General features: G+C 48.7%; 1 protein-coding gene across 1 annotated transcript in view; it reads right to left on the bottom strand.

Moving 5' to 3' along the window:
- The window catches only part of FAM222A (family with sequence similarity 222 member A), an 89324-nt gene that overhangs the window by 36251 nt on the left and 37322 nt on the right, over positions 1–15751 (bottom strand). Inside the window, exon 2 of the mRNA XM_080979223.1 lies at positions 5230–5357. Coding sequence (XP_080835349.1) covers positions 5230–5311 — 82 coding nt within the window. The 5' untranslated portion in view covers positions 5312–5357. The remainder of the gene's footprint in view (positions 1–5229; positions 5358–15751) is intronic.

Below are 15751 nucleotides of genomic sequence, written 5' to 3'. Positions count from 1 at the left end.
CTGACTTTGTGTCTACACGTGCTGGCTATTTGTTTGAATTCCTCTTTGGTGGTTTCCCCCCTTTTCCATTTTTTGTACACATCCTTTTTTAATCTTAACTCAGTTAAAAGTTCTTTAGATAGCCACCCTGGCTTCTTTAGGCACCTTCCATGTTTCCGTCTCATTGGTATTGCCTGACTTTGTGCTTTTACTATCTCCCTCTTAACAAACTCCCAGCCATCATGAACTCCCTTTCCTTTTAGTATTACTGTCCATGGGATCTCACCCAGCACTTCCCTAAGTTTTATGAAGTCGGCTTTCTTAAAGTCAAGAAATTGAGTCCTAGTATGCTTGGCTGCTCCTTTCCGCTGTATAGTAAACTTCAGAAGAGCATGATCACTCGCACCTAATGATCCTTCCATTTCTACCCCACTAACCAGGTCATCAACATTGGTTAGGACCAGATCTAAAATGGCTGTTCCTCTTGTTGCTTCTCCCACTTTCTGGACAATGAAGTTGTCTGCAAGGCCAGTGAGGAATCTGTTTGACCTTATGCTCTTGGCTGAGTTTGACATCCAACAAATATCCGGGTAATTGAAGTCCCCCATTACTACTATCTCCCTTCCTTTTGCATGCTTGGCCATCTGTTCCAGGAAGGCATCATCTATGTCCTCCGTTTGGCTTGGGGATCTATAGTAAACTCCCACAATGAGGTCACTGTTATTCTTCTCTCCCTTAATTTTGACCCAAATGCTCTCACTTTGGCTTTGAGGTTCTAAATCTTGGATCTCTTCACAGGTATACACATCCCTGACATATAACGCCACTCCTCCCCCTCCTTTCTTGTCTGGTCTGTTTCTCTGAAATAGATTGTATCCCCCCATTATTACATTCCAATCGTGGGACTTATCCCACCAGGTTTCAGTGATGCCTATTATGTCATATTTAGTTTGCTGTACCAAGAGCTCAAGCTCATCTTGTTTATTTCCCATGCTTTGCGCATTAGTGTACAGACATTGAAGTCCATTAATCATTCCCCCGTGCCTCTTATTTAAGGATTTTTTCCTCCCACCACTAGGTCTGCGTGCCGTTTGCTCCATTTGGTCTATGACATTTGGATGATCATCTTCATCAATTGATAGACTCCTACCTTCAGGAGCACTGTCTCCGTCCCCCACATTAGTCAGTTTATAATTTAAAGTAAAGCCCCATGCTCCTATAAACACAGAAGGGGGGGGGGAGAAATTGAAGATAAAAAGACCATCACCTGACACAGCTAAAGAGAGGGCACAGATTCAGTCTGGTCACGACCCCTTTTGTGGTCCACCTTGCTTTGCTGACAGACAGTGGCAAGGCAGGCTGGGCCGAGTTACTCTGTTTCAAGAGAACATTCCCATGCTATAAATCCAGGCTGTGTCAAACAAGGCTGGGCAGCTGGCAGCCAAAGTGGTACAGAAGTCAGAGTGTCAGACTAGGACCTGGGAGAGACCAGGGTTCAAATCCCCACTCCGCCATGGAGTTCACTGGGTGACCTTGAGCCAGTCCCTGCCTCTCTGCCTAACTCACCTCACAGGGTTGTTGTGGAGATTAAAGGAGGAGGCAGAGAACCACATACGCCGCCTTGAGCTCCTTAGAGAAAAAGGTGGGATATAACTTGTTGGCATCCATCTGTCTTGAGAGACAATGGAGTGCACGTCTGGGGGTGAAGTCAAGCCATTGTGTCAGCAGCACTGAAATGAACCCCCCTCCCCTGGGCACAAGCCTAGGCAGTGTGTACAGAGGTCCTGGGCAGCCCAAACACAAGACCCGCTCTCAGCCACGCTGTTGCGGTCCAAAAGAAAGCAGAGCCAGACGTTTGGCACCAGCTTGGCTGCAGGAGTTGCTATAAGGAGGCGGACAAGGCGCCATCCAACTGTCTCCGCTCTGGATTTGTGGAGGGCTTCCTCTTGAGCCTTTTCTTCTCCTGAAGATATCCTGCCAGGCAGTGGAGGTTTAGGATCAGAGTTTTCCTTCTCCTAGATGGGCTCCTTTCCCAGGCGGACGAGCCCCATCTGCCCCTCACTTCCCTCTATGGCATGGGCAGAAACCGCTTTCTTGACCGTTGGACTCACCCACTATTGGTTTCCCTTTACTCCTTTTAAAGGGAGATATATAAAAACTTCCTTTTGCAGGACCAGCTAGTCCCCAAATCAGAGTTGGAAATAATGCTCCACATGCTCCATAGCTCAGGGATATTGATTGCTTCTAAAACTCCACTGCTTTGCACACTAATGCTGCCTGGTATGAAAAATATATAAAATCATATATTAAAGGGGAAGGGAGAAATCCATTACTAAATTAATCAGCAAGAGAGAGAGAAGCGCTTTCCCCCCAGAGATGGAAAGGGCAGGCTGATTTCTGCCCCGATTTTTAGCGGCACAGCACTCAGGGGGTGCCTAGCTGAAGAAGAAAGGCGGCCCCAAGGCTTGTCCTCCTGCAGGTGGGAGAAGAGAGAGGAGGATCCAGCTCCATGGAGGATGCATCCATGGGGGGGGGGGGACAGGGGGAGGAGAGACGGGTGCAAGGTCAGTTACCTCTTTAAAAATAAACCAGGAGTCTGCAGCTGGAGAATTGGCTCTGACATCATCATTGTTGTTATTAGAATTTATATATTGCTCTATACCCACAAGTCTCAAATGGACAACTGAGGCTCACAACCAGCCCTGACTCCTTGGCCCTCACTACCTCCTTGAGGCTGCCCCCTCGCCCTGTGGCAGGGACCACAGAAGCCACAACAGTGAGCAGGACCTCACTGCCAAGCTTCCAGACCCACCAGGGGCATAGCACTGGTTGCATTGGGGCACATGTGGGGCACAGACAGGAGACCCTCTGAAGAGATCTACAGGTGAAGGATGCTGTACAAATTTAATAAACAATAACGATAACTTATGGAGGGCAACAAGCTCACCGTTCCTGCTGCAATGCACCACTATGTGAGACGAAGGAAGCCCAGGAGAAACGGGAGAAGGAAAACTGGGAAGAGAGAGGGGTGCTTGTTGACAGCCCCCCAGGGCAGCCCCCCAGGGCAGCCAGCCAGCCAGCGTGTCCACAGCAGGAGGAGAAAGGCAGAGGAAGAGCCTCAGAAATGCCAACATCCCCTGTGCCTTCCAGCACAGGCGGGAGGCCAACATTAACAGGCTCACCTTTGATGTGAAATTAATACAAAAATTATTCAGCAGCACAGGCAGGATAATAGGATTCTGTGGTGGTGGCAGGCCAGCCGCTGCCACGCTGCGAGGTGGGCTCATTTAATATCGACGGAAACGACGCCAGAGGACAAGAAATAAGGCCCATAAAGATAATTGCCGAGATACTCAGGAGCAAATTAAGTAATCAGAGTCGCTTCTAAATCGTGCCTAGTTCTAAGAAGAGCCATCTTTTCCGATTACCCCAACAACCGTTCATCAGAGGACGGGGAGGAAGGACTGCAAGTCCAGTTCCTCAAATGCTGTGCAGGCCACCATTCGATCACCTTCTCTGCAAGAATATCCTGGGGGACTTTGTCAAAAGCCTTAGTGAAGTCAAGATACATGACGTCACATCATTCCCCTGATCCACCAAGGTTGTAACTCTGTCAAAAAAAGAAATGAGATTTGTCTGGCATGATTTGTTTTTGAGAAACCCATGCTGGGTCTCAGTGATCAAAGCAGCAGAAATGTTCATCTCCAGGCCTGGAACACGGCAAACACTTGAAGGGAGAAGAGGAGAGAGGGCTCCTGATGCAAGACAGGGGAGGGGGGGAACCCCCAACCCCCAGCCCTCCGGTTTAAAAATACACATTCATCACTTGAGACTCTTAATGCGCCTTTGCAGCCAGAGAGGTCACCGCAGCCTGCCTCAGCCGGGCTCATTAAATAGACATTTAATCACAGCTTTGGATGGAGAGACAAAGACCGCAAGGAACAGGTGCTTTGATGAGTGACCTTTCGGAACCTATTTTAATGTAACTAGTTTACGGCTTATCTGAAAGGCCAACTCATCAGGAGCCGCAGAATCACAGCAAAACCCAGAGAAATAATTACAGGGGCCTGAGAAGGAAATAAAAAGGAAGGGGAGGCAGGAAGCAATTCCTTCGGGGCGTTGGCTGCATGGGGCCCTGGCTGGCGAGCACCCAAGTCGCAGCACGGCAGCAAAGGGTGCTCCCCACCCCAGCCACGGGGCACTGCCCAGCCATGGGAACCCACTTCCCCCACCCATCCAAGCCCAGCTCCCGTCTCCACTTCCCACCTGCCCTTCCTCTTCTTCTTATTTGCTAAATAAATATACTTTTCAATATGGCCAGACAGCATCAAGGGGAAGCAGGAAGGGCCAGCCGTTCTCCCTGCTCAGAGAAAGCACAGGCGCTCGCTCTCTCGCTCTCTCTCCTTCTGACTGCCACCCTCGCATTTGCTCTCAGCCCAGGGATCCTTCTCCACGCCAAACCCTGGTCAAGCTCACTCAGGGGGCAGTGTTTCTCCATGTGACATGACTCAGAAGAGCGCGACCCCCACCCCACCCACTCCAGTCAAACGGCTCCCTGCTCCCAGCCCCCACCAACCAGCAAAGGGATGCTGAGCCAAAATAGCAACAGCCCAGAACCCTCGTGGGATGGAGAGAGCGCCACTCCCATGCCCCCAATGGCTGCACTTTTGCTGGGGGAGGAAACTAGGCTGATTGTCATGGCCCCCAGACTGCAGGCTACCCCTGAGCACCCACCCACTTTCCACTCTCTCCTCCGCTCTAGGGACCTAGATCTCCCCCTTTATCCCTGGCCATTCCTTGGCCACACGGGCTGAGCTCCCTTCAAACCATACATCTGAAACATTACAACGCCACTTTAAGCTTCCCCCAAAGAATTCTGGAAGGTGTAGTTTGTTAAGGGTGCTGGGAGTTGTTAGGGGATAACTGTCCCAGCAATTTCCCTCCCAGAACTACAATTCCCAGGGTGGCTTCACAATCAATCTCTGTTAAGTGTGTGTGTGGGGGGGGTGCGCATTCCCAACAACTCTTGGCACCCCCAACACACCGCAGCTCCAAAACTCTTGGGGGGAAGCTGCAGCTATTTGAAATGGTTCCATAGCGATTTAACCCACATGGTGCAGATGTGGCCACAGAGGCACACCTTGGAAAGTGTCCCACAATGGGAATCGTTACGACTAACACCAGCTTTGGTTTGTGTGAAGGCAGTTGTGAGTCGAGTCCGCAGAAGAACCAGCGAGGGGGTCTACTCACACTTGCGTGGCTCCAGGGCCTTGTTTGGGCAGGTGAGGTGCTGGCTGGGCGGGTTCTGTGTCCTCTGCAGGCAGGCCAACATGACTGGTGGCAGGGAAAAGGCTCCAGTGGCGTCAATCCAGAGTGCGCTGCGGGGGACCCAAAAAGACGGAAGAGCGTCAGTCAGCAAAACTGGAGGGAGTCATAGCATCATGGAATTATCTAGTCCAACCCCCTTGCCATGCGGGAATCTCAACTAAAGCATCCCTGACAGATGGCCATCCAACCTCCAAGGAAGGAGAGGCCACCCCCCCCCCCGAGGAAGCCCATTCCACTGTTGAACGGCTCCTACCCTCAGAAAGTTTTTCCTGATGTTGATTCTGAATCTCCTTTCTTGTAACTTGAAGTCATTGGTTCTGGTCCTGCCCTCCAGAGAAGGAGAAAACAAGCTTGCTCCATCTTCCATGGGACAACCCTTTAGACATCTCCCCTGTCTTTCCAGGCTAAACATACCCAGCTCCCACAACCATTCTTCCTAAGGCTTGGTTTCCAGACCCTTGATCATTCTGGTTGCCCTCCTCTGCACACGTTCCAGCTTGTCAACATCCTTCTTAAATTGTGACATCCAGAATTGGACAACGTATTCCAGGTGTGCTTTGACCAAGGCAGAAGAGAGTGGGACTATTACTTCCCTTGATCCGGACACTAGACTTTTGTTGATGCAGGCTAGAATAGTATTAGCTTTTTTTGCTGCTGCATCACACTGTTGCCTCATGTTCAGATTGTGGTCTACTAAGACCCCTAGAACCTCACTAGTCAGTAATAACAGACATCACAGACAGCCTAGGAAAAATGCAGATTGCATCCACACAACAGTTTATTTCCACTTTCATGTTTCCCTAGCTATTACCTTTCACGAGATATTTGAGCTTCCAAACAATGTAAAAGCTACTTTCAGAAATGTAGCGTAATATAGTGAAAGTTTAGCACTCATTCCCATGTAATTTGTTTCCAGTAAAAAAATCTGTTGGAAATAACACTGAAATGAGCACTAAACTTGCACTATATTCTGCTAAATTTATGGAAGTGGCTTTTAAGTTGCATGAAAGTTCAAATATAATGCAGAAATTAAGAGGGAAATATTGTGGAATAAACTGCTGTGTGAATGCAGACTAAGTTGTGTGATTCTCCCACTTCAGAGAACCTTGCAAACTGAGTCAATAAGAAGATTGCTAAACAGAACAGCTCAGAGTGCAGCACCAGGCAGCTGAATTCAAGACAAACGAAGGACATAGGCCTTATGGTGGTGGAGATGTGCTTGAAAGGACGAGGGAGATACTGCCAGAAGCCTCAAAACAACAGAAGTTGCTGAATGATATTTCTAGGGAATTTCTGAGGCCCTACCCATGACTAACAAAGCCAGAATAATGTATGCAGAATGGCGGAGAGGAAAATAAATTACACCAAATAAGACATATTGTGCATAGTTGCCTAATTTGCATAATGCACACAGTTTGCTGAATCCAGCTTTATTATTGTTTTTCTTGGTGCAGAATCTGGACAGTCTTGGCAACATTATTTAAATTACTTATGCTTAATCACCCCGCCCCCACCCCACTGCCTTCTGTCCTAGCCCTGAGTGACTTCCAGAATGGTCTGAGCATTACAATTTAAATGTGTGCACCATGGAGGACTCAGCAGGCTGATCCAAGGACACGACAGAAAGTCAACTATGGAAGTTTTCCAAAAGTGGTTTTCTATCACTTCCTTCTGGGTGGGTAGGAACACCAAGCCCCCCCCCCAATAACCCCAGAAGCATCAATAAAAGCTGAAGTGGCACAAAGGTGGGCTCTTTTCCCAGCAGATGACAGAATCCTAAAACTGTCTACTTGGAAGGGACCCCAGAGTCCAACCCCTTGCAATGCAGAAATCACAACCAAAGAATCCTTGTATTTGTTTGAGAGGACAGTCCTCCCAACAGGGCAACTTTTACCAGCAACACCTGATGGGAACAAACAAAACACAAAACTTTCCCCAAGTTTTAGAAAACACTCAACTCGCACTGGATGTCCCCCCTCCACCCGAAAAGTAGCACATGCTTCCCCCAGCATGCAGCCTTCGCTCCACCCTCCCTCTGGCAAAAGGGGAATGCGGGCTCAGGAGCTTTCAGCTGCCCCATCTCAGGCTGCCCTCGAAATCCCGATGATCAAAGTCAAGGCGAGGGGAAAGAGGCCAAAGCCACCGATTTGCTCCTTTGGAGCTCAGCACACAGCACTATCCTTTGGGAAGTGCAGCGCATGGCATAAATTATGCTTCGTTCCTCTCCACCCTGAGTGACGTCTGGAATGGCCTTGCCACTGCAACCAGGCGCAGGGAAAAGGTCGGCTGGCAATGTACAAGGAGCAGACAGTGTCCTTCCGAGAGGAGGTTTCTGTTCCATTATGCTTCCATGCTGAAATCCACTGACAGCTGCTTGTCAGGATGCATATATCACATCACACACAGATCTCTGGCTGCTGGAGGAAAGACTGGCCTACCCAGGGAGCAACAAGCAAATGTGGGGAGGAGAAAGAAGGGGAGGTCGGCTTAAACCATCAGGCAGCTTGCAAGAACTCAGCATATGCCTGGAAGGACAGGTTCTCTGGTCAGGAAGGCTGCTTCTTGGTCTCAGGAGTGCCGGAGCCTGGCTGTCCCTAAGGAAAGGCACAAGTCTCCCTCTTTCCCTACTGCCTCCACTTGTTTCCAGGTGGACTGACTTAAAATTAGCCTTCCAACATCCGGATTCATGCAAATCACCCAAGAGGCGTGCATACTTGTTGCCTGATGCAAGAATTAAGATGTCTGGTTTGTTGCTCCAGAAAGCCTCACTGGAACCCTGGAGCAGCCAGAGCCGGATTTCCCATGGCCCAGAAAGTAAACACCTCGGGGGCTAAATTAGGGGTGAGAAACCTGTGACTTTCTAGACGCTGCTGGATGCACCTCCCACCATTTCTGACCATTTGGCATGTCGGCTCAGGGGGGTGGGAGATGGGGGGGTGTCACAGGTTCCCCCATCTTGGTCTAAATATTAACCAGTGCAACAAACATACGAAATATTGATGTACAGTTAACCTCAAAAGGTCACACTACTTCTTTTAAATGGAAAAACGGACTTTTATCTAGATATCTTAGATAAAAATTCATGGATTTTATTTTAAGATATTATGACTGAAAATGTTTGGACTGTATCATATTCAGATTGCATTTTTAAAAGTTGTTCCTAAGGGATACTTCATAGGATGGGCATTTTTGAAATATGAGGTTTTGTTTTTTTAATTGGCCTTTGATCTAGATAGATAGCTATGTGATCTTCCCTAACATATTCCTGGTCTAAGCCCAGGCATCATAAATAGGTTTGGAGCAGATTTCCCTCTCTTTAGAACAACTGTGCACTATTTCTTGGAACTTTACTACCATGATTGTAGGTGGGGAATTGCATGTTTAGATTCCCTCTCATTTTTTTTAACAATAAAATAATCCTTACACTTAGAAAATTAGCGGGTAATGGTTAAAGTTGGAGCTATAGCCTTCCTCCCTTAGATGCTCATTTCTAAATGCAGGGATGCTGTCTCTCTCCGTGTATGTTTTCTTTAACCACCAAGAACACAAGACAGCTCAAAACATTTTAGTGCCCAAGGTAAAAAGACAAAATAAATGGTGCCCCCCATACACACACAGATAACTAAATGGTTGCTGCTCTTTGCCCTTTAATGTTAACCCCCTAGTTCAGGTGTCAGCAACCTTTTTCAGCCTGGGTCGGTCCACCATCCCTCAGACCATGTGGTGGGCCAGACTATATATATATATATATATATATATATATATATATATATATATATTGGGGGGGGGGGGGAATGAACGAATTCCTATTCCCCACAAATAACCCAGAGATGCATTTTAAATAAAAGCACACGTTCTACTCATGTAAAAACACCAGGCAGGCCCCACAAATAACCCAGAGAGGCATTTTAAATAAAATGACACATTCTACTCATGTAAAAACATGCTGATTCCTGGACCGTCCGTGGGCTGGATTGAGAAGGCGACTGGGCTGCATCCGGCCCCCGGGCCTTAGGTTGCCTACCCCTGCCCTAGTTGTACCACCTTCCCCAAAGGGGGCCATTTTTTAAAAAATGCAGCCTGTTAATCTGCAAGCAGTGAAGTCCCAAATATCAGGGTCCTACGTGACTGCTGTCCATGTAAAGATCAGCTCTTTGTCCTGGGCTCAGATTAAACCCTGCAGCGGATCTCCACCCCTTTCTTCCTGATCCTTCAGTCCCGATTCCCAGCCTTGCGGCTTTCTAGCTCCCTCAGCATGGCAGGCGCAGGAGCAGCTAGTGTGAAAATCCCTTTTCCTCACCATCAATTCTGACTGCAGAGGGAACTGGAATAAAACAGTGTCCTGCTCTGCTCCGGGTGACTTTCAAACAATTCATGGTAACCTTTTGGGGCTGCTAATTAGAAGCAACCTCCTGAGAAATGCTGGAGGGATGGGCGGAGCGGAACAGGGACGAAGCCCGAAGAACAGGTGCAAGACCTGCAGCTACTCCTTTCCCTCTGCCCCGCACCAAATCTCCTCCTTCGGATATGCCAAATGGAAGCAGGCACCATTTCCCCAAGGCTGCGAGCAAAATGTCCCCAGGAGAAATTACACAGGTGGAACTAAGGCAGGCCCTTAAAATCTCAGAGTGGTGGTAAGGAAAACAAAAAGAAAACCTAAATTGCGTGGGATGTAACATCACAGAAGGCAGTCAAATACAACATTTCCTGTTTGTCCAGAGTAGACCCACAGGGGGATGTTACTCCAGCCAGGAGGACTTTCTGTCACACCTGTCTGGAGCATCCTCCTCCTACATGTGACCAAGTAGATGGGCGTGACCCTGGGAGACCCCATAAAAAGGCTGGTCACACATCCATCTTCCCTTCTTCTTCTTCGCTTTATTCCATCCTGATACCCTTTGCTGACTGCTGGCTCTCAGCCAGCAGCACATGGGCTCAATCCCCATATGGGATGAACCCACTCTCTCTTCTGTAACTACAAGCTAAAGCCTGCCTTCAGGGAACCTACTGTGAACTGAATGTAAGTAAACTTCTGGTTACTTTTAAAAGAAGATTGTTGTGCAGACAAAATTTCAAATTAACAAAGCTGAGGGAAAGCAGTTGCAATCCCATGCTGCGCCAACTCCATTTGCATGGAAAGCAAACAAAACCGCCAGCGGTCCTCAAGGAAAGTGCCTGGCCAAAATGGGGCGGCTGCTGGCTGGCCGGCCAGGCTCAAGGTCACCGCTCCTGGGATGTTTCTGTGGGTGGGAGCCCAGAAGGGGCCACGGCCGGCCCTCGTCCCGCCCAGAAGCGCAAGGAAGGGTGCTGGGGAAAGGCAGGGAAGTTCCCTCCTGCTCTGGCGTTTTGCCCCTGGCACAATTCCCCCCCGGGGGACATTTCCTCATCACGGCCCATGAAGTGGGAGACTGCACACCGTCCGTCCCCTCTGACTGGAGTGAACTGGTTAATGGTTATGTCAGCACGATTTAGCCCAACGTCCTTCCCCCTGAACGCAGCCGACAGGCGTGAGCGGAAATGGCTGGCCGTCTCCTCTCCAGGCTGATAAATTAGCATGGACAGCAAGGAATTGCTCGCTCTCAGCCTCCCTGCGGATCGTCCTCCTCCCTTCCAAACAGACTTGTGTCCTTTGCTGCCTCGTGACTCGTCCCCCAAGAGAGAAAAGGCAACCTCAGGAGGGAACTCTGGCCTTCAAACAGGGGGCAGGCAGGCAGGGCAGCCATGAGCCAGAGAGGCTGCCTACCCCAAGAGACACCTTCCCTTAACAAGGGCTGCTATCACACAGTAAATTTATGGGCCACCTTTTCTTACCAATGGCAACTCAAGGCATTGCAGGGGGTTGGACTGAGTGACCCTCAGGGCCCCTTCCACCTCTACAGTTCTAAGGCAACTTGCAAGCAAGCAAGCAAGCAAAAAACCAGACGGGTACATTTAAAACCAAGGAAGGAAGAAAAATACATTTTCAAAGCACCCCACCCACCCAGATCTCACAATGGAATGAAACAACAACTGAAGGGGTTTCTGCACACATGTTCAGAGGCAGCACTTCGTGTCTCTGGCTTGCTGCTGTGGCCAGCTCAGCAGAGGCTTGGGCTCAAACAGGTTTTTATGCTGCCTGCAACCTTTGCTGCTTCTTGCTGTTTATTCTGCCCTTTGTCCCTCCCGCATTCCTCTATGGGAGGTCCAGAGCTAGAAACACGAGAATGGGGCCTTCTCCGTGATGGCTCCCGACTTGCGGAATGCTCTCCCTAGAGAGGCCCTCCTGGCGCCATCATTACGCATCTTTTGGCACCAGGCAAAAACGTTTCATTTTCACCAGAGCTTTGGTATTTTAACTACCTGTGGCCCCTTGGATGGGAAGGATATTTTGATCCTGCCTTTTAAAACCATGAATGTGTTTTCTATTTTTCTACGCTTTTGTTTTGTGATGGTTTTAATGTATGTTATCTACATTTTGTTGCGAGCTGCTTTGGATTGCAATGGCAAAAAAGGTAGCTAGTGAGTTTAAAAATAATAAGAATGATAAAAGTTTTTATTTTTAAATGACTGTATATATGCAGGCTTTAAAATAGTTTTTTAAAACTCAGTTGCTGCACAGCAGTACGCACTTAGACACTTTGCGGTTTATTATAAGAACAACAGAGGCAATCTTTTGTTTCTCAACACAAATCCTGCTTGTGGGTTCTTGTCCTGTGGGGAGGGAGGTTCAAGTCCCTGCATCAAAACCAGGTCACACTGGTGCCACTTATAAATGTGTGCATATTATATCAGATTTCATTGAAAAAGTAAAAAAGAATGAGTAGCTAAAAACTGAGCTAGTGGAGAAACAGCAGGATGTAGAAAACCAAATTTAAAAATATTGAAAAGCAAAACACTCACAAAAAGGAGAAATCAAACCAGTTCCAAAATGTACATTTTTTTTATTCCTAAACAGTTTTTACAAGTATACATTCCCCCCCCCCTCTGCCCGTTCTTGTAAGCAATCAAGGCACACAGCACATGTGGTGTGCCAAAGTTTGAACAACTCTTCCTTGTGCGTAGGGAAACCTGACTTGATTTCTGGTATTTTTCAAAAACCACAGAAGTGTTTGCACCTTTCTGAAGCCATTCCCACAGGGCCAGTTGGGCTGAAGAGGCTGCTTCCGCTGTCCCTATCCGGACCACCTCAAAGGATCCATTTCTCCTTCAAAAAGTTCGGCAAAAACATGCTACACTTGCGAGGGAAAGGTGCGCCGAGAGAAAAGTTATTTAATCCTGAACAGGTGCCTGGAGTTGCCAAATTGGTCCACTTTCCTCCGAGTAATGAAGTATTCATGAATAAAAGCCTTTTTCACTATTTTTCTTAAGATGCTAATTTCACAACAAGAGTTCGTTACCATGTAATTATCCCAATCTTGTATTTCCCCATCTGTAGCAGACTCTCTCTAAAAGCAGAAGACAATCACACAACCACCTTTCATCACTGACTATTTTACTTTCTGCAAAGGTACCTTGAAAGAAGTGATTTTCCTCTGAAAGGGACTTTTATTCTGTTTCAAAACCAATTTTCTCCTATTACTGTCTTTAAGAAAAGGAGCGAGACACAGAGAAAGGAGCATTCGTTATATGTCCCTCGTTAATGCAGCTCGTGGTAAAAAGCAGCGATATCCATTTCCCGGCTTTGATTTCTGGTAATTTTAAAATATGATATCACAATCAGTCAGAAATTATGTAGTTGGAGAGAAGAAAATACATATATGCGCACACATCCGAGAACAGAGCAGGGCTTATTTGGGAATTGAATACACTTGACTGATAAGCCAGCCAGCTGCTCACCTCCACAATGCCAGGATTACAACCTTGGCCTGGTCATACAGGGAGCTAGCAAGCCGCTAGAGCGCTGGGAAGCAGCTAAACTCCACAACAACAAAAGCCACAAGGAAGGCAGGAGGCGGGGTTTTTAGGGCGCAATCAGATGCAATTCATGCAAGGTGCAAAAAACCAGCCAGAGGGATGCATGTGCTGCAGATTTTGCAGGAAGGGACCTATGTTCCTCTCACTTAAGGTATCCTGACACTCCCAGTTTGCACGTCACACTAGGCCCACAAGTGAGTTCCCAGAGAGAAGACCGAGGCCACACAAGGCTCCTTGTGGCTCCTGCTGCCACTCCCCAGGCATGGCTGAGCCACAGTGGGGCTGTGCCATGGGGCTGTACCTGGACTAGGTCCACAGTTTCCAATTCTCGGGTGGTTCCTGTGTCCTGAACACAGCCAGCCCCTCCCAGCAGAATGAGAAGCCAGTGCTCCACCAAAGCATTTCCAAGGTCCTAGGCTCAATCCCTGGTCGCTCCCAAAGGGTGGGGAGGCCAATGCGCTCTATGTGGGCTACCCCTGCAGACAACTCAGAAACTTTCATGGGTCCAAAATGCAGCTGTCAGATTACCAGCCGGTGTTGTTTAGATCCACATAACACCTGATTTAAACGAGCTGCACTGGTTGCCAGTTCATTTCTGGGCCCAATTCAAGGTGCTCACGTTAACGTCCAAAGCCCTAAACAACTCAGGCCTCCAATATCTGAAAGACCCCCTCCTTCCCTACAGACCCACTTGGGTGCTGCCATCAGCAGAGGGGGACCTCCTAGTACTTCCTCCACCCTGAGAAGTGGCAGGGAGTGGTGGCCTGCGAGTGGAGGGCCTTCTCTGCGGTGGCCCCTCAGCTGAAGAACTTCTGCCCCCAGAGGTGCATTGTCATTATGCAGTTCCTGGCAAATGCAGAAGATGTGCCTCTTTACCCTGGCATTGGACATTTGGAGATACATATTTTCACAATCCACCCTATTTCTGTGACTGTAAGCAGCTTTAAACTTGCTTTTATTACTGTCTTTTAAGGTTGCACCCAGCCCGGGGACCATAGGGGGGAGGGAAAGTGACCATAATAATAATTTTAAGTATCAAGACTGGGTCAGGCCACTGCTGCTTTGTCCAATTGTTCTGGTGTGTGTGTGTGTAAAAATAAAACATTTTAAAATTATTGTTGTAATTGCTTTTTAAAATTATTATCCTTTCTATGTTTTTAGCTTTCCCAGTTTTCTCTCCATTTTTGCATTTTTATCCATAAGCTGCCTGGAGTCCCGGTCTGGGGAAAAGGCAGAATGTAAATAAATAGCAATAACAATAGCCCTGGAGTAGACAGATACAGCGTTCTTTATTTGCAGAGCTGAGATGCTCCCTGAAATAAAGGCGTCCGCCCGTCCCCTTTCCGCAGCGCTTCTCCTGCACAGCCATGGCGCTGCTCCAATCCCTCGCCCGCCCTCCTTGTCCTAAGCCTCATCCCACCTGCCGTCTCCTCCAGCTCTTGATGACCAGCCAACAGGTACTCGCCATCTGGGTCTCTGGCAAGAGGGTGCTGCTGCTGGCCCTCCCTGCCCGCCTGGCGCTTTGTGTTAATCCTCCTGGCAAATCCACAGGCAGCCCTCCTCTCCCCGGAGACCAGCGCTGCCACCTGGAGAAGCCGGAGCAAAGGCGGCTGGGGAAGAAACTCTGGGAAGCGAAAACTCTTAGAACTGCAGCTTCCTATTTTCCTCATCACACAAAGAGTGACGTACATTATGACAGACCACAAACCTGAGAGGTGACCCACTCCTGGAACTGAAGACAGGGCGCAGGTTAACGCAAAACCAGTTGCCTCTTATATCCGTATGGTAACAAGGTCAAGCTGGTTTGCACGGGGGCCTGTCAGGCTCCCCATCGGATTGGCTCATCTGCTGTGATGTCATGGAGCGTGCACAGACAGACCCAAAACTGCTCAGCAACCATGCGAGTGCAAGGAAGCATCAGGGTCTCTTTCCATGCAGTTCTGCCTGGAGGGACCCTATTGCAGACCAAGGGCACGTATGGGCAGCCTTCCAGGAGCCCCATGCCAGAGAAAAGGGGGGGCAAAGCAACAAATGCAAATTTTAGCTTTGCACGGCAGCAACGCTTCTGAATGCCAGTTGCTGGATGCCCAAGGAGGCCAGAGGCTCTTCCCCACAACAGGGACCTGGCTGGCCACCGTGAGAACAGGAGGCTGTGCTGAAGGGGACCCTGCTGTCCCGAGCCAGAGGGGCTCTTCTGGTGGTCTAGGTCATGAAGGTCTGGCTTGGTATGAGGCAGAGGATGAAATGCCTGAGGGAGCTTTGGAGGCTGTGGACCAGAGAATGGTGGGAGACCAACTAGCCAGGCTGATCTACCACATCTTTAACGGGGCACCTTGTGCATTTGGTTTACTCCATCTGCTATGTTCCCCCCACCCCTGCCAGGGGTCCACTGCAGCTTCTGCGGCATGAGCTCAAGGTACACTGCCAGACATGAGCTGCCATGAAACCTATGGAAGGAGCAAACCTACTAGGAACAGGCTAAGCTTTGTACAGAGTCAGGCCATTGGTCTATTCAGCTCAGTACTGTCAACCCTGACTGGCAGCAAATGCT

The sequence above is a fragment of the Podarcis pityusensis genome (genome assembly GCF_964106645.2).
Source record: "Podarcis pityusensis genome assembly, chromosome: 13".
In the NCBI taxonomy this organism is placed as follows: domain Eukaryota; kingdom Metazoa; phylum Chordata; class Lepidosauria; order Squamata; family Lacertidae; genus Podarcis; species Podarcis pityusensis.
This window is presented reverse-complemented; position numbering and strand designations above follow the sequence as displayed.